The sequence below is a fragment of the Haliotis asinina genome, chromosome 10, assembly GCF_037392515.1.
Source record: "Haliotis asinina isolate JCU_RB_2024 chromosome 10, JCU_Hal_asi_v2, whole genome shotgun sequence".
Lineage (NCBI taxonomy): Eukaryota > Metazoa > Mollusca > Gastropoda > Lepetellida > Haliotidae > Haliotis > Haliotis asinina.
In genome coordinates this window covers 49,402,847-49,424,713 of record NC_090289.1, presented here as the reverse complement: position 1 = coordinate 49,424,713, position 21,867 = coordinate 49,402,847, and the positions used below count along the sequence as shown (strand labels likewise).

Here is a 21,867-nt window from a genome sequence, read left to right as displayed (position 1 = left end):
CTCGTGACAATACAACTGACATATTCTGTGACGTTAAATCGAAATGAGGCGGTTAGATGGCCTTTTGGTTAATGCAAGGTACACCAAAGACCCGGGTTCTTTTCCCACATGGGTACAATGTGTGAAGCCCATATGTCTGGTGTCCCCCGCCATTGTATTGCTGGAATGTTGCTAAAGCGGCATAAGTCTAGACTCACTAAATTCACTCCCAATTCATGTCTTTGGACTAACGGTGTGTTCGGTTCCTGCTATCCTGCTGTTTACCTTTGAGTACTTAAGTAATTGTCAGAAGAGGTTCACCAAGAACAACTTTCATACTGCAATGACATAGAACTTCTGAGGCAATCAGTGTGATGACATTTAAATAGCAACTCAAGATACTTTTACGACACTGCCATAATGTCATAACTATATCTTTATTAATTGTGTTAATTGCATCATGTTGATAAATGTACACAACGAACTTAGTTAAGCACCCCTAACACACTTCACGATTGACTGGACAGCGGTCTTAACCCTTGAAACATATCTGCTGACGTTATTGGTCGTCGTGTGCGTCAAAGGGATCATTCCGTACAGAACCTGGCCCAGTTGGAAGCTGCTTTACACGAGGAATGGCGTAGACTGCCCATTCAGAGGGTTAAGAGGCTGACAAAGGGTGTGAGGAGGAGAGTGTTGACTGCTACGTGGAAGTTACACTCAATATTGGCCCGGAATCGTGTAAGACACGGAAAATGACACATCTCCACATTCACATGTGAATTCAGCATTAAACATTCGGAGCCATACTTGTACAGACATGGTCTTGTATGAAAATCTGTTGTGTCTTTTGTTGTTGTTGTTGTTTGGGGTTTTTTTTGTTTGCCTGTTTGTTTTGTTGTTTTTTAATGAGCAATTATCATCACAAAATCGATATGGATTCCAATCATTTTGTCGTTGTTTATGAGTAAAGGTGAGTAAAGGTGAGTAAAGGTCAGAAAAACTCACGTGGTCACCACGAGAAGTTTTATGTACGTGCTGAAAATCTATCATTGCTAAAATACAGGCAATAATGTGCATATTACACATTTGGGATACCAGCACATCCAAGACAGGGATGCACACGTACGATCCTGAAACAACGCACATCGGCAACTGACTCATGGTTGCATCATTTTAAGCAACCGTAATCTTCTAAAAACAAAACATGTTGTTCTCAAAACATGTTGTCATCGTATTGCATAGTGATAACCGCTGGATTGTCTTGCTTTGTTTACAAACAACATCGTACAGCTGTAATACTGATGAAACAAACAGTCACAGGTGTACCATCAACTCTGCTTTTAGCAGAGATTTCTTATGAGGAAAGGGTTTTGTTGCTTCGATTTCGGTAATGCCATCAGAGAGTAACATGTTGATTTCGACCTACCATAATCGGATTCTCAGTTAGGTAGCTTGACCTGAAACCAGGACAGGTGACGTCACAAGTGTATGACGTCATGTCAAACAGTCCGATGCCACATAACCGTAAAGGCCCTTTAAAGAATAACAAACTAAACTCAGTACAGTACAGTTATACTAGCATCAATGTCCACTGGTAAAGTAACCAATTCACTAATCTTCGGCCTGTCAAAAATGTTTTCAGAAACACAATATCGGTTGACTTTCAAGTTTGGATTGATCCATGCGACGCACCCTGTTCAGATTCAGGAACGACGACCTTGTGTGTGTCAATGTCAGTTCGGGCATAGTTTTCTTTGAAGAGTAGAAGCAGGGGAGCGGCAATTGCTGCGGAACCCAGCATGGCCCAGTTCATCCAATCAACACCTGCAAAACAAGAGGACTTAATATGTTCGTGGTTGATGTCAGAGTGACATTCATAGTTACATTATGACCATTAAGATGAACTTAAAAGGTGCCCATGTGCAGAATGCATCCAATGTGACGTTTATACTTAAGGTGAACATATGACACATGTATATGCAAGTATGTGTTAATGATGGGGAACAGTATTTTGCTTTGATGAGTGCCTGACATTTGTACTTTTCTTTCAGATATCAGGATATTTTAGTGTAATTCTCCTTAATCGCAGTCATATACGTCTACATCATACTTCAAATTTTCTAAAATCGTTTTATTGCATGCTATTATTGATTAAATTATTCCTACAGACGTAAAATCATGTATTTTAGTACCGATCAAAATTTGTCTCCCCATCATAAACGTTAACCTGGCATGCTGTTATGTCAAATCTGAAAACTCCAATACACATCGGCATAAATGTAGTTAATGGTCTGTTTGTCTGAACCCGATTATAAACTGTGAACGTTTCAATACAGGTAAAACATTTCTACTATCCGCTTTACTTATTGCTGCCACATGTATTCGACACAATGCCTGACACATTTTCAATGACTAATGTTGATCCAACACCAATACCATTCGTGAGCTTACGTGAGAAGTAAACATGGCGGTTTACCTATATTCGGTATTTGCAGGACAGAGAGGAACAAGACCCCAGTCAGGTTGTTGGCGAGGGTAAGAACACCAGTTGTCGTCCCCTCGGAGATGGGATAAGACGCTTCACATCCCATCTCGTAGAACAGGGGAACCGAGCTATTGATGAAGATCCCCATCATGATGAAAGACAAGTACAACGACACTGGAAGAGAATGGGTGAGTGGTTGTACGTCGCGGTTAGCAATATTCCAGCAATATCATCGCGAGTGACGCCAGTAAAAAGTGGGCTATACACACTGTACCTATGTGGGGAATGGAACAAGGAATGTGACAAGCGAAAGTTTTAACTAATAGGAAATGCCCCCACGCTGATGTAAGAGACGATGGAGAGGTTTGTCGCACACTGAAACCGATTCAATATGTTGTATGCATCTTTACCATTGTGGTACACGTGTGGCATCTCGACCTGTTCGAATGCTTACATACAACATGTCCTGACTCACCTATACTGAAGGAGATGAAAGACAAACGGGTCAGCACAAACCAGAGCGTGGCTGTTGTTGCGAAGACAAATAGGACCAACAACATCAACTTCATGTGACGTTGAAACAGATCAGCAATCCTAGAAGTAAAGAACACAGCATTAAACAAATTATTATCAACTGGCTGATTACACACCAGATCAAACCTGCCAAGCGATTGAGTAAGTGAAGGATTTTAGGTCTCTTTTAGCAATATTCCAGTACAATTACGGCGGGGGAACATCTGAAATTGGCGTCATACATTATTTGTTCCATTCGAGTGAGTCAGTGAGTGAGTGAGTGAGTTTGGTTTTACGCCGCTTTTAGCAATATTCCAGCAATATCACGGCGGGGGACACAAGAAAATGGGCTTCACACATTGTACCCATGTGGGGAATCGAACCCGGGTCTTTGGCGTGACGAGCGAACGCTTTAACCACTAGGCTACCCCACCACCCCTGTTCCATTCGAGGAAGCGAACCTAAGCCTTCGGTGTGACTAACGGGTGCTTTGTTAACTAAGCTATTGCATCGACTCTCAGTGTGTCAAAAATACACCACGATGGGCGTTGGCTGAATTATCGAACTTTGTTGTACATTCTGTCTTAAACAGTATACTGACATACATACCTGGACATCAACAGTGCCGCTATGCAGCCACCAACTGTGGCATAAAAACCCATCCAACCAGCTTGATACTAAAAGAAAGAGGAAATACCAAAAGAGCCGATTCATGCTGAACAAGCTTATGCCATTTCAATATGCCAGGAAATATAAATCCCCGGTAAGGTGTTTTGAAAATACATTTTTCGGTGGCTATATTATCGATCCGCCATCATTACCTGTGATATTCCAACACCGTTCAACACCAGATCCAGAAAAGCTCCGAACACACCAAATACACCCGTCGGGACACTATAGGCCACCAGGATTATCAGGAAGCGTTTTTGCCTGCACAATGAAACACATTAAACTTAAATGGTTCAAGTCAAATACTTCTCTGAGCATCAAATGGTCGGTCATCAGTTCATCGATCTCAAAGAAAGACATTACGTTATGAACGGCGTGCTAGAAGTATTTTGTCGGTTCGATGCCCAGATTGGCAGATATTGTTTGTATAAATTATATATTGCACCAAACGGCCTTCAGGGCAAATCCTACACACGCAAGGTATGTTAATCTTTGCATTATATTTGTAGGATTTGCAACTGCTACATCGAATCATCCAGAATGATGGTAATTTGAACAAGGAAAAGACATTCGACAAAAGCTAAACCAGTAGCATTTTTGTAGGGTCTTCTTTTGTCGTTTTAGCTGTTGTTGGAATGTATTAATATGTATTATGTTCAGTCGATTGCATATGTATAAATGCGCTGTAAACATTAAAAAGATAAAATCGGTGCCAGCTGAACCATCAGCACAAAGGTTAACCAAAGTTCTGCTACCGACAGTGTGGAGATCTGTCGGGAACACACTATCACTATTAAAATAGATGACAACTACAACCATCTTACGTGAATAGTCCCTTTAGCCCTTTGAGATAACTCGTCCTCGCCATGGAAGCTGTGAGACTGGGAGGAGACGGAGGCTTGGCGGGGAAGTACACCACCACCAACAGTAGCAACAGCACACACGCTGCACATTCTGTATGGTACATAATGATGCAGATAACAGAAGGGAGATAATATTGTCATAAGAGACATGACATGACAGACTGAAAAATAATGATTTTAGAATCCTTTAGTTTAACGTAAGACTAAACGTAAGAGAAGCAACGTTTCCGTAATAAAACAATCTTTGTTCAAGTCACCAAAATGGATTCACAAACGCGACCCAGGAAATCCAATGTGGCGACGAACGTGTATATAGCAAGACAGAGCTAAATACCTTTTGCGGTTTAATATCGTCTAACTATACGGTTTAATTCGGTGCATGGAGGAAACGTTGATCACCTGTGTACATGAGCCTCATGATGCCGCCTCTCACCTCGGATATGTTAGCGGCTGGCGTCAGATTGAATGCAGTGGAGTTCATCTCATCTGACGAGCTACAACAAGGAACGGCCACCGTGGTTAGGTGAATTCGTTACAAAATGGCTAGGTTTTTTAAACGGATATTTTGTTTGTCGCAACAGTGAAACGTTCCTTACTTTATGGAAAGTATGACCGTCATGTTCAAGGGTTGTTCTTCTGGTTGTGGAACCAAGAGCGGTCCTACAAGTAAAATGTATTTGCATCACAATGCTGTATAGATCATTATGAAGTGATCGGTTACCCTAAAGATCACGTTCAAATGGCATCACTAGTCTCTCTGCCACTGAAGCAAAGATCTCAAACACAGTGATCGGTAATTCTAATATGAAACAATACAACTAAAGGTTGTAAAGAATGTCGATACACACGCTGTCACTGGCAGTCAAGGAAATTACTTATAAATCATGAAATCTGTTTCCGTGGATATCCGAGGCTAGTTATTCTCTGGCCCTTACGTTACGTGACTAACTGCTCAATGCGAACTATTGTTTCGGAAATCAGTGTACCGAATGTGGAATGGAAACGATGATCACCCAGTGGGTAATTGTGCGATCAGTATTTGATGACATAAATTCCCGAGGACGCAACAGTCTTGTTCAAAGTCTTCAACAGCCCCACTAAAGTTGTTCTCACCACTACTAACATTTCACGCAAGTTCTTGAAAAACATGCGCATTTAATCTATGCGCATTGAATCTCCCCAAATCTGTTTCTGTCCATCTGGACCATCTCGAGGTGAACTGTACAGAAGTTTCGATGGACATAATTTGAGACAATTTCTGATATGCCGATTATTTACAAACGCTTTATTCACCAATGATGAAGCTGACAGACAGGCCGAGGTAGGTGAAAATAGTTGACACGGCTGTCGCTGTGGCCCTCTGTTTGGGGGGAAACCATGTGGCTGAGAGGAGGGCGGGGCCGGCGAATGGCAGAGTACCAGCCACGCCATTCACAATAGCGGCGATGTTCATCAGCCTGAGAAAAGATGACAAACAGATCACTTTTTACAGCATAATGTGATAATGTGATTAGATATAATGAGTGATGGCCTTAGTTATAACGAAGGGTGAATATGATGCAGCATTAATCAAGCATACGATTTTATGAAAAGTGACCTGTTCGCAATCAGTAATATTAGGCTAGCTGGCCTCTTTCTCTAAATAATCGAATCTGGACAAGACAAGCCAGTGATCAACAGTGTGAACATTAATCTACTCAACTGGGATACGATGACGTGTGACAAACAAGACAGCGAGCGCGACCGCCCGATCTCCTCTTACCACAAGCATGAGTTCTTGAAGATCAGTTCTAACCCGGGTCTTCACGGCTCGTACAAATAGGCAGACTGCTGGTCGGTCTTATGTACCACTACATATAACCGATGAAATGTGTCGACCAAGCCAGCGCCTCTTACGACAAGCATAGTCGCGTTTTATGGCAAGCATGGGTTGCTGAAGGCCCATTCTACTCCAGACCTTCATGGGACCATTATATAAAGAAATGTAGAGGGTCTTATGTAATATTACACACAACCTGCACAAAGTTGTTTGCTATTTGATACATTTGAGTGTATATTTTTGTGATACTGACCATGTCGCCGGTACTGGCTCACTAGTGATGCATCGTATGCCTGACAAAAACACCATCAGCCCAGAGCACAACAGCATTGATACCCGTAGTCCTAGAGAGAGACAGGTAAATATGTCTTAATGTTCAAAGAAACCTTTGTTAAAGAGTTGATGAGAAGAGAAGGGGTGAGTTCACATATAAACACCAACATTTTGAGAAACATTTTCCTGTTGTTACTTTTTATAAAAGGGATTTATTTTTACAAGGATTTGATAAGTTAAAAATTGTCTATGACTTGGCCTATACATTGTATTTGATTTTGAATGTTCCAATAAATGTGGAATAAAAACTCATATAGTGTAATTTCCAGACAAAGTCTGGAATGCTTTATTAATAAAATTTCCGTCACTTCTGTTGTGTTGATGTCAGCTATATTGGTCGTCAAGCGGAAGTAGAGCGGCATTGTTGTGTCCGGGTGCACTGAAGCGGTCATAAAATCAGACAAATCTTTTCAATCATAATAGACTTTGTCTAATTTAATTGACTGTCCAATCAAATGCGAGTATTTCGCGTAGTCGTGATAGAATGTCGATTGTCTAGCAAGGTAATAAATACAAAACATCTGACAAATCTTCTACGTGCTTTAGAGTCCAGCAACACTAGCTTATCTTATCTTAAGTACTTTGATTCACGGAGACAACCTAATCAAGTCATGCAAGTATATGTCAGACTAGCCTGTCTCGCAGTCTTTAAACATATACCATGCACATGTTTCCTTCCGCCAATTTTGGTAATGCTGAAACTCTACATGAAACATATCAATATTGTTCATATATATTTTATCAGAATAGTATTGGTAGGTTCAGGTTTAGCAGTTGAGTTTTAATAAAGACGTGCTCACTGCGTATTGTAATAACGACATATCGATCTAATATATGAGCATACACATACGTTTTGTCAAGTTTTACATCAAGGAGAGACCCCTACCTTTAACGTCCATCAACCAGGCCATTGGAAACATTGATATCATATACACTATATTTGCCCAGTTGGTCATCATGCCAACATTGGCATCCGACCACCCGAACACAGCCTTAGCTGACTGAGCAATAGGTCCGAAAGTGTTCCATATGACGGTGTGAAGAAGAGCAGAATAGGAGAACACCATCAGAACATACCACCGGCTCTTGTAGGACTTAATGTGCCTCCTGGAGTCCAACAAGGGAGAGAGTTCATCCGATTCATTCGGAAACTCATTGGATGTTGTGTATCCGTTACCTACACCGTTTTTCCCTGTACTAGGTAGATGATCTTCAACACCATGCTTCTCCTCCATGTTGCTGTTCAGACGTGGTAGTGATTACCATCGGTTTCCATCGTGACATGAGGCTGGACTCTGTATCCACAGCTGACTGTACAAGTCATTCAGTACACGCATGCATCTTGTTTCAGTCGTTATCGTCTGATAATTCACTGTCACATTGGGATGCTTTCCGAGCTTTGATACCTGGTATTGAATCTCACTATCTCTTGCACAGCTGGTTCTGAAACGTATGATGTCCATCCTCATAGCCTCATAGGGCAGGACATTCTTGAACACCAGATGTCATTCCGGATTTTCAGTGGTCCATGGATTCAAACTTTTATTGCAGCATTTTTCTCTATTAGAGCAAACGGAACTGGTTGCTGGGGATAGGTCAGACTTGATATTATTTTGCATGAGTGAGTGACGAGTGAGTATAGTTTAGGACACATTTAGCATTATTTCAGCAATATTACGGCGGGGGACACCAGAAATGGGCTTCGCGCGTTGCACCCATATGAAGGGTTTTATCTAAACTACCAGGCAAAAGAAAGTTATCACTTTTAAATCAGTTGTACAGAAAACACAAAGATGGAAACAGATTTGATCCCACGCAGACAATATTCGCCCAAATGCAATGATCTATCGTTTTCTTTCCGTGAGTTCTTTTTGTCAGGGGCGATGGTTTAAATATTCGCTCGTCACGTCAGGATTCGATTCCCAACATGGATACAATGTGTGAAGCCCATCTGAGGAGGTCCCTGTCGTGGTATTGCTGGAATATTGCTAAACGCGGCATAAAACTATACTCACTATTTTTGACAGGTGGTTAAGCTAGGATGGCGTTGGGAAGGTGGTGAAGGCGAGAGACGAAATGGGTTGCCATTGTTTTAAAGATTATTGCACGTTCATTCCTTCAAGGGGTTTGGTCAGGGGATTAAACCACCAATATTCTGCTATTTGGGAAGTCTATCTGCTTGACCAATGAGTGAGCAATATTCCAGCTATATGGCGGCGGTCTGTAAATAATGGAGTCTGGATCAGACAATCCAGTGATCAACAACATGAACATCGATCTGCACAATTGGGAAACGATGACATGCGTCAACCAAGTCAGCTAGTCACATCACGACATGAGTTGCCGCCTTTTATGGGTCGCTAAAGGCCTATGCTACCCCGGGACCTTCACGGGTCTTGACCAAGGAGGCGAACATATTTGAGATAAGAAGATGAAGCATAAACCAGTGTTTCATCTGAATGTTAATAGTGTTAATATGCCCCACTATGCAGAACATATTGGTAATTATGTTTATTGTAGTTTTCTGTTTCAGTTGATGGCTTCAGATCGGTTTGTCTGTTCGGCACCGGAGAGGCACAAAATATGACAGCAACTGCTGAACATATGTTGGTTTTGATTGAAACAAATAATTGAAATTATTTTAGAAGACCCAGTGACAAGGGAGATTCTGAGGCCGGAAAAAGTAGACTCGTTTAGTTTGGAGCTTCCGCATAAAATTGAATTACAGAATACAGGGAAAACCGTGTGGTTGACGGACTTTGATACAAACTAATAGGACATATGAACGTGTTTATATGATGTGGTGTATTTCATCCCAGGAAGTGCTTCACTAACTGCATGGTTGTCAAAACTGCATGGTTGTCAAAACTGCACTACGCTCAACTGTCTTCTCTTGGCCAGTCAATCAACATACCTTGTTAATGTCATAGTTAAAGATTCATAAAAGAACCTGTACCACGAAAGTGAAATATAATACATCGCATGGCCTGTAGATGGAACATTTTGAAAGCATTTGGAGAGTAAGAATCTTTATGGATAACAACTTCTTTATTACATATGATGCGACGTTTATCGTCAGCGGACTCCTTTACCGCCAACTCCAGTAACTTCTGTACTAAACTCCGGAAAATAACCGAAGCTGATTAGATCCTAAGTTATGATGTTGTGGACCTCTTCACAATTGTCCCCATACACGAAACTGCAAATCCTCCGACGACCCATGCTTTGAATTGGAAACACCCCTTGACACCAACCTCACCATTGACTCCACCATTGCCTTGACCTCTGCCTGCATCACTTCGACATAATTCACCTGGGGAGACGACTACTACGAACAAGTCCACGGCCTGGGCTCCCCTCTGTCCCCATTACTCACATAAATCTACATACACCCTCAGCACCTCAACCATCCAACCTACTTGCTGGTACAGAAAGGTTGGCGACACCTTTGTCATCCTACGTCAAGACCAAGACCCAGCTACCCTCCTGCAACACCTCAACCAACAGAACCCCTGATCCAGTTCACTTTAGAAACAGAAACAAATGGCCATCTTCCCTTTCTAGATGTCCTTGTAAAGAGAACCCCAGATAACAAGACAAAAACCAGTGTCTACAGAAAGCCAATCCACTCTGACCAATACATTCATTTCGACTCCAACCACCCCTTGAAAACCAAAACTGGAATCATCTCTACCCTCACCAGACGGACCATAAACCTCTCCTCCAACAGTCCTACTGCAGAAATAGAGCACCTCCGCCATGTTTTCAACAAGTTCAATCACTACCCGCCAAAGTTAGTTGATAAAATTATCAGATCCACACTCCATCCAACAAGAAACGAGGCCACCAACAAACCTGAACCAGCACCTATTCGCATCTCTTTGCTCTTCATTGGAAAAACCTCCAACCACATCAGCCGTCTCCTAAAGCAAAAAACAGGCATTGAAACCTACTTTACCTGCTCTACATCACTGAAAAGCCTCCTGAAAGCTAATGGAAGAAACACCTCTAAACACCATCAGCTACCGAAAGGTGTCGTCTACAAAATCAACTGCGACTGTGGCAAAGTGTATGTAGGTGAAACCTCCCTGCCCATAAACATCAGAATCAAACAACATTTATCATCTACAACTAAATCAGATCGAAAATCAGCAATATCCGACCACATCATCAAATGTCCCAACCACAGCATAATTTGGGACAATGTAAAGATATTATCCAAAAACCAAAAGGACTTCACCCCAAGAAAACTGACAGAAGCAGTTCAAATCCGGAGACACAAGCCCTCAATAAACTGAGATCAGGGATATCTCATCCCAACTGCATACAATGAACAGATCAGAGCTCACCAGCCATCATTACTAATTGCCCTATCAGCCATGTATGCTTTGTTTCGGCTACATTCACCACTGACTTCCTCTTATTGTCAGATCATCACCATGCACCATCCATTATTGTTGTTGTTAATCCCCGCTTTGATTCATACCTGGATGTTGTTATTGCTTTATCCCTGTTCATGTATATAAGTCTATTCTGTGCTGTATTACTTCACTCTTGGTTGACAACGGTATATGCATCCATACCGAAACGTCGCATCATATGCAATAAAGAAGCCGTTATCCATAAAAAATCTTACTCTCTTATTACTCACCAGCTTCTAAAAATGCCAATCAAACAAAGCATTTGGAGTTGACTACTTAGTAAGGAATATCCAGCATTATTTCAGACTTTTCTTAACTTTTGTTTATGCTTAGTTAACACTGATACGTTTTCGCATGTTTTCTTTGAACCGCAAAAGTGAAAAGTTTCCTAGTTTTTACTCAGAGGTTGATGGTAGGCGTGAATCATTTCGCGTGGAGCCCTAATAACATATATTACGGTTCCAAAGAAAGAACTGATACGTGGAGGTTTTCGTGTCAGTCGCACTGAGAAGACTGACGTTGAAAAAAATGAAGTTTTTTTTTCTTTTTCTTGACCCTGAGAGAAGTACACTAGAGTATAGACGAAAACAACAGGAGCATTCACTTGTTGAAGTTCTATACGCTTGCCACAAAGAGCAGATAACAAAGTTGTAAATCCCGACAGAAAAGCCAGAAAAGTTGCGAATAGTTAGGGGAATTCCGAAAATCATCTCTCGGGAAGCAGTCTTAGAAGACGATGAGAGTTTGTGATTTCCCTGAATCCGTTTCAAGTAGTCGAAAATGAGGTTCCAAAGAGGTCGACCATCGTTGCATAGCATATCTTGTTAAGTGATAAAGTTCTGGTTTGTTTACAAACAGGAGTTTACTGTTACTACGTGTAAGTTCTTTCTAGCTTTTCGAAGAACATGGACAAAGGTGCTCAGATTTCCAATGCAAAAAGATATGTGGAGCGACACAGCCAAACGGTTCTACTTTGGTCATATTAAGTCATTTAAATGGATTAACGAAACATTCATTATACCTATATGTATTCTACCCATTCTAAACCTGTATTCGAGGCTTCTATCCCATGTGTTCTATGCTCTTTCGCAAGTGGATAGTTATGTCATCCATTGTGTACACACACACACACACACACACTTGTGGTACTTCTCATATACCTTTGTCTGAAGCACATTGTTCAATTATTTTCACGTGTTGCATGTGTTTGTATTTTTTCATATTTGATTATATTTGAAAATACTGAATAATGTTCTACTTTTGTGTTAGTGTGTAAATAATATGCAGACCTTTATGGACTATCAACTCTGCACATGCATATGACCGGTTGTAGCGTTACTAAATACCATCCAATGAGACAACAAACCAAAATATGTGATTTATTAACTTACAACAGCGATGCAATAGCATTGTCAACCACCAGTGTAAACACCAAGAACAGCCTCCCACAAGGGATTACCTGTTTACATCAATATGGCTAAAAGATCTAATGAGTACACTAGTGAAATATCATCCTGTGTCTTGTTTTAATGCTCGTACAAACAGTCAAAACAGTCATGTATCTCTTCATATCGTGTTTGTGAATTATGTCATTGCTTTTACACATTTCTCAGTCACCATTACACCAAAGGCAGTGTGGCGTAAAATCAAACACATCGCGCAGCTGACTCTTGTATGGAATTTAACCCTAGGAGATCACAAGACATGTGTTCGATAACATATCTGCAAGTAACGGTTTTATCTACATTGGGACCGCAGTGTCAACAAGGTCGGAATGAACGTGACAAGCGAATGACGTCGTATCAAACATAGCGGTTCCATAATATATATACAAGCTAACAAAATGACACCTGTCTGGACAGTTCACTAGACCAGTAAACCTTTACTCCGTTTATCCCATTACCGGGGTCTCACGCCGTGATCTGGCTGCAATATTGATAAAACTAACTAACTCATGCGTGATCACTCTCACACTCCTTGTAGACTGCAAGGAGATACACACCAACACCAAGCACCTGTTCACCGGTCATCTGCCTTTCAACATATTCTGTCAGTATGTGCAATGCTTTCCTGTCAACCAACTTAAGTGTTGGTATTGATCGACGAAACACCATGTGGATCAGATTCTGGAACAATTATCCTGTGTGTGTCGATGTCAGTCCTTGTGTATTTCTCTTTGAACAACAGAAGAAGAGGAACGGCTACTGCTACAGAGCCCAGAGTCGCCCAGGGCATCCACACAACGCCTGCAACAGATACGGCGGCACATTGGAATATAATGGTTGATACTGCAGTCACATTTACCTCGAAATAGTTAGCTATAAGATTACATACATGTGGAAACTCTTTTGACTCAATGACAATTTGAAAGTAAATTTCAGAAGTTCATACTTAAGGTCACACATGCAAGATATACATTTACTTTTTCTGATACATGCAAATGTGCTTGATTTTGTATGTTTGGGCGTGCGCATTACTTTTTGTATGCGCAGAGCTCCAGGTCTACGAACTATGCAACAACTGATACAGAGGCTCAACCTTATCGAAATCCTTTAGATATGAGTTCTACGAAAAGTTGTCTCGTTTTACACAACGGCAGAAGTCTGTTTTTGTGGAATTCTGTTTATGCAGGTTTTGTTGTTGTTGTTTTTTAAATGTATTTTGGAAATGTTTCATAAAGCTGGCAATTCTGTATTTGGTGTACAAAAATATTATCATATTTGTAAAACGTTCACGCATGAGTTTGTCATAGCATATGTTTCACCATCACAATAGTAAAACGCTGGAATCACGTTATTGAACGTGAAGATACCAATGCGCTTTGCTTCTACGGGTGGTCCTGATATTTCAGAATACGTTTATGGATACGGTATCAGGAAAGATGGCATCTGAAGTGATCGGATTATGCAATAAAACTCTGGACTAACGCAAACTACTTATAGCAGTCACGTCACGACCTTACGGAGATGTGGAGACTCGGGGTTACCTATTCTTGGGATCTGCAGTACTGACAGAAAGATGACACCAGACAGGTTGTTGGCAATGGTCAGGACACCGACCGTCACTCCCTCAGCAATTGGATAAGACGCCTCGCACCCCAGCTCGAAGAACAGAGGTATAGTAGCATTGATGAAGACTCCCATCAAGATACAGGACAGGTACAGCGACCCTGATGGAGGAGAATCAGATTGACTATGTTTTACCAAGTTCGAATGCCACACTCAGTTTCTATTTTCATATATATGATTTTCAGCTAAATGTGTGTATGTGGACTTGACTTGGCATGAATTAGTTTCTATGTTGTTTAACGCCGCATTCCAGTTATATGTTGGCGGTCTGCACATAATCTAGTCTGTGTCAGACAATCGAGTGATTGAACTTTGAAGCTGGGATACGGTAACGTGTCATCCAAGCCAGAGGACCTGACCACCTGATCCCGCTGGCTGGCTACTATCCCGGATATTCACGGGTACGGAAGTATTTACGGCGGCCGTCATGGAGATACAGGTACACTGACAATGGGAGAGTAGAATGCAAGATGCGAGCAGACGATTATCAGTTAGTTCGTCTGATTCCACTTGTTCAACGGGCAGATGCTTGTCTACAAAATAACATACACACAGAGTGTCTCCACATGATCGTACGGTAAATGTCACAATATACATCAACTCACCTAGATTTACGGGGATAAAGGACATGCGCAGCAGAACAAACCAGACACTGGCGGCTGTTCCTGAGACGGACAGGAACAGGAGCATCATCTTCATGTGACGTAGAAACTGATCCGCAATCCTTGAAACAGAGAACACAGAGTTGGACAACAGTTGTTGGTTTCGAGCGTAACCTGAGCGTCGCTGCAGTCAACTCTAGCACGTCGATAAGATAAACGATAGGTCTTTGCAATATATTTTTTTGCATCGCATGCGTTATGCCGACATACATATACACACCTGGACATCAGAAGAGCCGAAACACAGCCACCAACCGTGGAATAAAACCCAATCCATCCAGCTTGGTACTGAATGAAAATAGTGGAGAGGATAGTGGTGATTACACTTCATGAAACTTCACATCCAACACACCGAATGTACAGTTTAGAAATGTAATGTTTCACGTCTCTGTCAGTAATATCTCAGCAATAACAAGGTGGGTAACACAGTTAAAGGTCAATGCAACATTTCTATGTGTAAATTCACCAAAACTGTACGACAGACGTGTAAATGTAAAATCATCGATTCTGGACCAAACAATCCCGTGATCAGCACCACGAGGATCGATCTACGTAATCAGAAACCCATAACATGTGTCAACCAAGTCAAGGAGCCTGACCAACCGATCTCTTTAGTCACCTCTTACGACACTGAAGACACTTGGTTGCTGAAGATCAATTTTAGCAAGGATCTTCACAGGTATCCCAAACCCACAGATCACTTGTATACACAAGGTAATGTTTATGCTGCAATTTTGTCATTTTTGCCGTCATTACCACCATCATTACCTGCGTCACTCCGACACCATCCAGGACCATGTCCAGTGCAGCCCCCAAACCGCCAAATACTCCCGTCGGGACACTGTAGGCGACCAGTATCACCAGGAAACGTTTATGTCTGCACAATTAAAAATAGCCCTTAAAGATATTTCATGTGATAATTCAGTTACACACGAGAGTTTAATTGCAGCTACACTATCACCTCAGCAGTTCAACAATCACAATGTGACGCATTCGTTTTGGTCCTGGGTTAGAAACCCACATTTGCTTCAGATTTGTTAACAACATATTCTTCTTCGAGATTTCACTGGTGATATATGAACTGGTGATAAACAATAAAGAATTGCGACGCTTCAAAAATACTGTTATTTTATTTGCAGCTGTATATGTCGAAATGAGATGCACATCCAACAGTGCACGATAATCCTGTCTATCCAGTTCAATCGCAGGATTCAGCACTGAAGGTAAACCCAATCAGGATACTGACTGTAATTTTTTAAGGCTTTGCAACGTCGCTCTTGGCAATATTCAGGCATTATCATGCTGGGGGGTAACAGAAATGGACTTCACACATTGTACTATGTGGAGAATCGGTCTTTAGTGGGGCCAGTGGACGCTTTAATCACAAGACTACCCCATCCACACACAGGCAGTAAGGAGCTCAGTGTCTCGTGTGAGTAGCACTTTTGAAAAAGATCAACGACAGTCTTACTTGAAAAGTCCTTTGATCCCATGCAGGTAGCTCGTCCTGTCTATGGACGCTGTGAGACTTGGTGGAGACGGGGGCTTGGCGGGGAAGTACACCACCACCAACAGCAGCAGCAGCACACACGCCGCACATTCTGTATACAACAAAGATGTGGAGTACAGCGACAAACAATCCATACATAATCTTCAATTTACCATATTAAGCATAATGCATGGTTCAGACAGGGGTGTTCATTGATACTGAGAGAAAGTATCGTCGTCAGAAGAATATAATGCATCACAAACACACGCACAGTGAAATAATGTCACCATTAGAGGCATCAATCGGATATCCAGTGTCTTATTCACACTGGAAGGAAATATCGCCCTTAGAAGCTTAATTCATGACAACCACACTGACACTCATCCCTGTAGTGATATACACCAATTTATAAGATGCAGACTTACGAATAAACTCAAATATTTGAGGCATGTCCACAATCTCTTCAAAGGCACCAAAAAGTATCTTCAGAAATTGTCTATCTCCGGAAATTAAAGATCCGGACTAGAAGCCATGTTTGTGAAAGGCGAGTCATTGTAAAGGGGTTGGCTGGTCAAGCTCGCCTCCTGGTTGACACATGTCATTGTATCCCACTTGCGTAGATTGATGATTTTGATAACTGGATTGTCTGGTTTCAGACTCGACTAGCTACAAACCGCCGCTATACAGCTTTGCGTAAAGCTAAGGTCATTCACTCATAAATTGTATCCATGTTGGAATAGAACCCGGATGTTTCCATATTGCAATGATGCACATTAAACACAGGACAAAACATATACATACATTACGAGGTAGAGAAATAGTAAATACGATTAACAAAAAAAAATATTAACGAGGTACTCGTATCTCTTAACAGTTGGAGGCTGGGGAAACGTTGATCACCTGTGTACATGAGTCTCATGATGCCGCCTCTCACCTCGGATATGTTAGCGGCTGGCGTCAGACTGAACCCACTGGAGTTCATCTCACTTGACGAACTGTAATTCACATCATTAGGCTTTAGCTTTAAGGATAGCTGTGACAGCAATTATTGGCCAAACTGACATGTCTGTTGCACTCTGAAGGAGAACCAAGGCCTTTGGATGGACAATGCGGTTATCATACAAGTGATGATAACAGTATTAGTTTGCAAAAATGAAGTTGGCTATCCTTAGGACTTGGCCTTCCATCATCTTTACAAATTCTAACATGTTTCTCAAAGAAGATATTGCACTCTTGTCAACTGTGTGAAATCGTTAGTGCGGCACACCCTTTAATTCCTATGTTGCAATTGTGCAATCATTATTTCCGCAAGATGAAGAGAATATTTCTGGTATATGGCCAATGTTAAAACGACTATCAAATATTTTTATATTTAGTGACTAAGCGAAGCAACAAGCTACAGTTTATTTTGTGAAGTCATATTCAGTACAAGTGTTTTAGAAATAGAATGGATGCGTTTCTTACTTTAAAGAAATCATGTCTGTCATGTTCAGGGATGGTTCCTCTGGTTGCGGCACCATGAACGGACCTGCAGATACACATAACTGTACACAATATAAAACTGTCCTCCATATGAGATACGAGAAATTAGATACACCGAACCATGTAAGAGCAGTATCATTAATCCTCAAAGATATTTTAAAAGAATCATTCTTTCTTTGTTTGGCTGTCTAATCCCCGTGAAGCACCCTTGTCCATCCTTTGTTGATTGTATTGAGTAATAATTGTATGCAGGTTCTTAAGGATAATATTTATCAATTATATAATAAATTATGCATCTCAAGTCTGTGTATGACCTTCAGAAGCTGAAATATTCAGAACCGGAACTGCGTTTTCGATGCACCGTGCACAATTGATGATGTAAGTGTGAATGTAAACCCACCAATGATGAAACTGACTGACATGCCAATGGAGCTGGAGATAGTTGACACGGCTGTTGCAGTGGCCCTCTGTTTAGGGGGGAACCACGTGGCTGAGAGGAGGGCGGGGCCAGCGACTGGTACAGTGCTAGTTACTCCATTCACAATAGCTGCAACGTTTATCAACCTGAGAAGAAGATGTAAGCCGTCGAGCATTGGGACGAACATTCATAATGTCCTAAGGTAACAGAAAGGTAAGTGTTGGTGTGTGTTGCTTCACTGTTTTGTTACTAATAGAAATATGTTATGTGCCGTTCTCCGCACTAGAAATACGACTTGTGGTAAAATATGTATGTGCTGGAAATGTTAGCACATGAAGTACATACAGCGGCGGTGTATACGTACTGACCATGTGGCTGGCTCTGGGTCGCTCGTGATGCATCTTATGGACGTCATAAACACCATCGTCACGCTGCACAGCAACATGGATACCCGAAGGCCTAGAATGAGGAAGTGACGTCAATACATTCAAAGCTCACCTGCAGGTCACCGTGGGACAAATTTGCAATAAAATTGCAAATAAAATAAGTCCGCAAGCACATTTCCGGAATGATGCGCTTGTCCTATAACATAATAACATAATATCTGAAAGGTGAGCACATTTATATGTGAGTGAGTGAGTGAGTGAGTGAGTTTAGTTTTACGCCGCACTCAGCAAAAGTCCAGTTATATGGTGGCGGTCTGTAAATAATCGAGTCTGGACCAGACAATCCAGTGATCAACAACATAAGCATCGATCTGCACAGCTGGGAACCGATGACATGTGTCAACAAAGTCAGCGAGCCTGACCACCCGATCCCGTTAGTCGCCTCTTACGACAAGCATAGTCGCCTTTTATGGCAAGCATGGGTTGCTGAAGGCCTATTGTACCCCGGGACCTTCACGGGTCGCATTTATATGTAATACATACCAAATAACTAAAACAACCACCAAACAGACCTTCCTTTGTCCATGCAGTGTTTCTAAGTACATTTCATTGACGTGGAAGAGAGTTTATCGTACCCGTCTTGAATAACCTATCATTTTACTATTTATTCCACTCGTCTGTCACATTTGTCTGATATCTGATTCCAGTAATGTTCATGAGGACAATACTGACGCACATAGTCGTTAGAAATATTTTAATTCACATATATCAAGGTTCCACAAGAACTGTCTCGCTGCTGTATTGGCAATGATATGTGACTGACAAAGAAAGAAAATACATTTTTCTCACATACGTAACACAAGTGTGAGGACCTTGGACATAAGAATTTCCTTGAGCGACATGTTTAGAAGTTGTAGTATCAGATAAGGTCAAGCCTCAAGGATGAATAACTTCTTTATTCAGGCGAGTCAGGTCTCTCCCCCTGTAAAGAAGTTGCCCATCCAGTAAGTTTGTCTTTATATGGGAAATTATGTTCAACAGCATGGCAACTGCTGATGTATTCGGTTGCTGTGAATAGTATTGACTGACAAGGTATCTAACAAGGCGAAACGTAATTCTGTACAGAGAGTGACACTATCTTCTGTTATGTACAAAACTGTGAAACATTGGTGTTATCTGTTATCAATTATAACTGAGTTGCGGAGGAGACATAGCGTAGGGACGCCTCGGGACATCAGTGGAATTGCAGAGCACCCGTGAGGGAATTTAATATACAGTTTATATAATCTAAAACAACGGTGCCATAGGGCGACGCATGACAGTAGTATCGATGTCGTCATCATGTGTATGGCGTCACAGTGAGTGACAACAGTCTACACATTTAGCTGTCTACACCTTTTGTTTTCTACACATTTAGTTATTGTTGAATAGTTTCAGCAATATTCCAGCTGCAAGGCGGTACACTGTGAATAATCGCGTCTGAACCACACAGTCCAGTGATCAACAACATGAGCATCGATCTACGCTCATCGGACCCGATGACGCGTTAACCAAGTCAACGAGCCTGGCAACCCAGTACCGTTTGTTGCCTCTTACAACACGCACGGATTACTGGAGATCGGTTCAAACCTGTGTATCACTTGTAACGAATGAGGCGGTTTCAATATTCAACATTTTATACTATACAACTGAGAGTATATTATACATACCTTTGACATCCATCAACCAGGCAACTGGGAACATACATAGAATGTATACAATATTCCCCCAGTTGTTCAACATGCCTAAACTGGCATTCGACCACCCGAACACAGCCTTAGCTGACTGAGCAATGGGTCCGAATGTGTTCCACACTCCTGACTGAAGAAACGCAGCATACGAGAACACAGCGAGAACATACCACCGTCGTCTGTAGGACTTAATGTTCCTCGTGGAGTCCAGCAAGGGACAGTCCTCGTCTGCTACCTTCTGGGATGAGTTGGGGCTGTGTGCTGTTCGTACTCTGTTTCCACCAACCACAGGTAGATCATCAATACACTCCTTGTCCTCCATCTTGCTACTCCGAACTGTCTGACTGAGGGCGGGCAACAGCTCTCCTCACTTCAAAACCACTGACCGAGCTAATTCCAAAGGGTCAAACGGTCATCGTCTCGCTCTACCAGAGTGTGATTGCGTCACAATAGTGAAGCCATATCGGATAACCGTATTACTCAACACGTGCCTTAGACTTCACAAGTATGCAACGCCCTAGATATGGCGTTGCTGACACACTGATCTACATAGTCGCACAGTGTTCTCGTATCAGTCTGTGTTACAGTACTAATCAAAAGTAAATAGCGGCATCATTCCCTGTAGGTTTTACTGAAGCGTGACGGATCGGTGGCTAGTATCAAAGCAAGATGCGATTAAAGCACCTTTTACGTCTTTCTGAGCTGGATGGCTTCCCGCGGCGAGGTAAACTGACATCTTACATTCCGAATGTGAGTGACTGAGTTCTACGCCGCAATATTCCAACTAATATTCTAGACCAGACAGTCCAGTGATCAACAGCATGAGTACCGATCGACAAAATTCGGAAACGATGACATGAGTCAACCAAGTAAACAAGTCCGATCACCCGATCCAGTTAGTCGTTTCTTACGACAATCGCGGGTCACTGAAAATAATTTCAAACCTTTCATAGTTACGGGTGCGGCAGATAAAGAAAGCAGATATTGGAATACTGAGGTCCCTTTTGGTATACAGTTTTGTAGATTTTTTTGTCATTCTCAGTGTCCATGCACAGCTGGAACCTTTTTAAAAAGCATGTTGAAACTGACTATATTCATTGATGGACATTTATACAAATATCCGTCATAATACAGCTCTGTTCTATATGTAAACCAACAGCAGTGTCGTGTTGTGGTCCTCGTTCCTGAGCTGCACCTGGGTCAGTGATTACCAGTTCGACAGTATGTGCATATGTGTGTTGCTTACGCTTAATCCCAAAGGTGATACCACAAATTTGTGCAACTGGGTTACAACCTATTTTGTCAGTGCTGATGTCAATAGCGTTCATCCGCAGATCATAATATGACTTTATTGACCATATGACAGTGAAATCATGTAAATGGATATTTGAGCATCAGTGAGTGAGTGAGAGAATAAGCTTTAGATTTACGACGTCGTCTTTTTTACAATACTACAGCAAAATGTCTACCAGCAAGGCATTATATTTATCGTTTATCCTGTGTTTCACGTTCAGTTGAATGACCAACAACTGAAAATTGAAGATCGC

The 21,867-nt window shown here is 41.7% G+C and overlaps 2 protein-coding genes across 3 annotated transcripts; both read right to left on the bottom strand.

The window, feature by feature from the left end:
• Nucleotides 1-988: 988 nt before the first annotated feature.
• LOC137298240 (solute carrier family 49 member 4 homolog) lies at nt 989-8,085 on the bottom strand. 2 transcript variants are annotated; one of them, XM_067830413.1, is made up of 11 exons: nt 7,551-8,085; nt 6,585-6,675; nt 5,806-5,969; nt 5,109-5,172; nt 4,912-5,006; nt 4,474-4,603; nt 3,802-3,910; nt 3,590-3,657; nt 2,943-3,061; nt 2,459-2,641; nt 989-1,806 (listed from the first exon to the last, which is right to left on the bottom strand). In XM_067830413.1, exons 1-11 carry the CDS (start codon nt 7,897-7,899, stop codon nt 1,646-1,648), a joined length of 1,533 nt encoding a protein of 510 aa, XP_067686514.1. In that variant the 5' UTR covers nt 7,900-8,085; the 3' UTR covers nt 989-1,645. The 2 variants fall into 2 exon arrangements, with proteins under 2 accessions (XP_067686514.1, XP_067686515.1); XM_067830414.1 differs by having other exon boundaries at nt 7,742-7,948.
• Nucleotides 8,086-12,448: 4,363 nt separating this feature from the next.
• LOC137298241 (solute carrier family 49 member 4 homolog) lies at nt 12,449-20,905 on the bottom strand. The gene is made up of 11 exons (XM_067830415.1): nt 20,300-20,905; nt 18,573-18,663; nt 18,187-18,350; nt 17,769-17,832; nt 17,205-17,299; nt 16,287-16,416; nt 15,584-15,692; nt 15,036-15,103; nt 14,759-14,877; nt 14,072-14,254; nt 12,449-13,331 (listed from the first exon to the last, which is right to left on the bottom strand). Exons 1-11 carry the CDS (start codon nt 20,640-20,642, stop codon nt 13,168-13,170), a joined length of 1,530 nt encoding a protein of 509 aa, XP_067686516.1. The 5' UTR covers nt 20,643-20,905; the 3' UTR covers nt 12,449-13,167.
• Between the last annotated feature and the right edge of the window lie 962 nt (nt 20,906-21,867).

Coding starts and splice junctions, on each gene's coding strand:
- LOC137298240 (XM_067830413.1), bottom strand. CDS start 7,899: ATGGAGGAGAAGCATGGTGTTGAAGATCATCTACCTAGTACAGGGAAA. Junction 3,658..3,801: donor ACGGTGTTGGAATATCACAG/GTAATGATGGCG, acceptor TCTTTCTTTTAG/TATCAAGCTGGTTGGATGGG. Junction 2,642..2,942: donor TTTCATCTCCTTCAGTATAG/GTGAGTCAGGAC, acceptor ATTCTCTTCCAG/TGTCGTTGTACTTGTCTTTC.
- LOC137298241 (XM_067830415.1), bottom strand. CDS start 20,642: ATGGAGGACAAGGAGTGTATTGATGATCTACCTGTGGTTGGTGGAAAC. Junction 16,417..17,204: donor CATGAGACTCATGTACACAG/GTGATCAACGTT, acceptor TGTTGTATACAG/AATGTGCGGCGTGTGTGCTG. Junction 15,104..15,583: donor ATGGTGTCGGAGTGACGCAG/GTAATGATGGTG, acceptor ATTTTCATTCAG/TACCAAGCTGGATGGATTGG.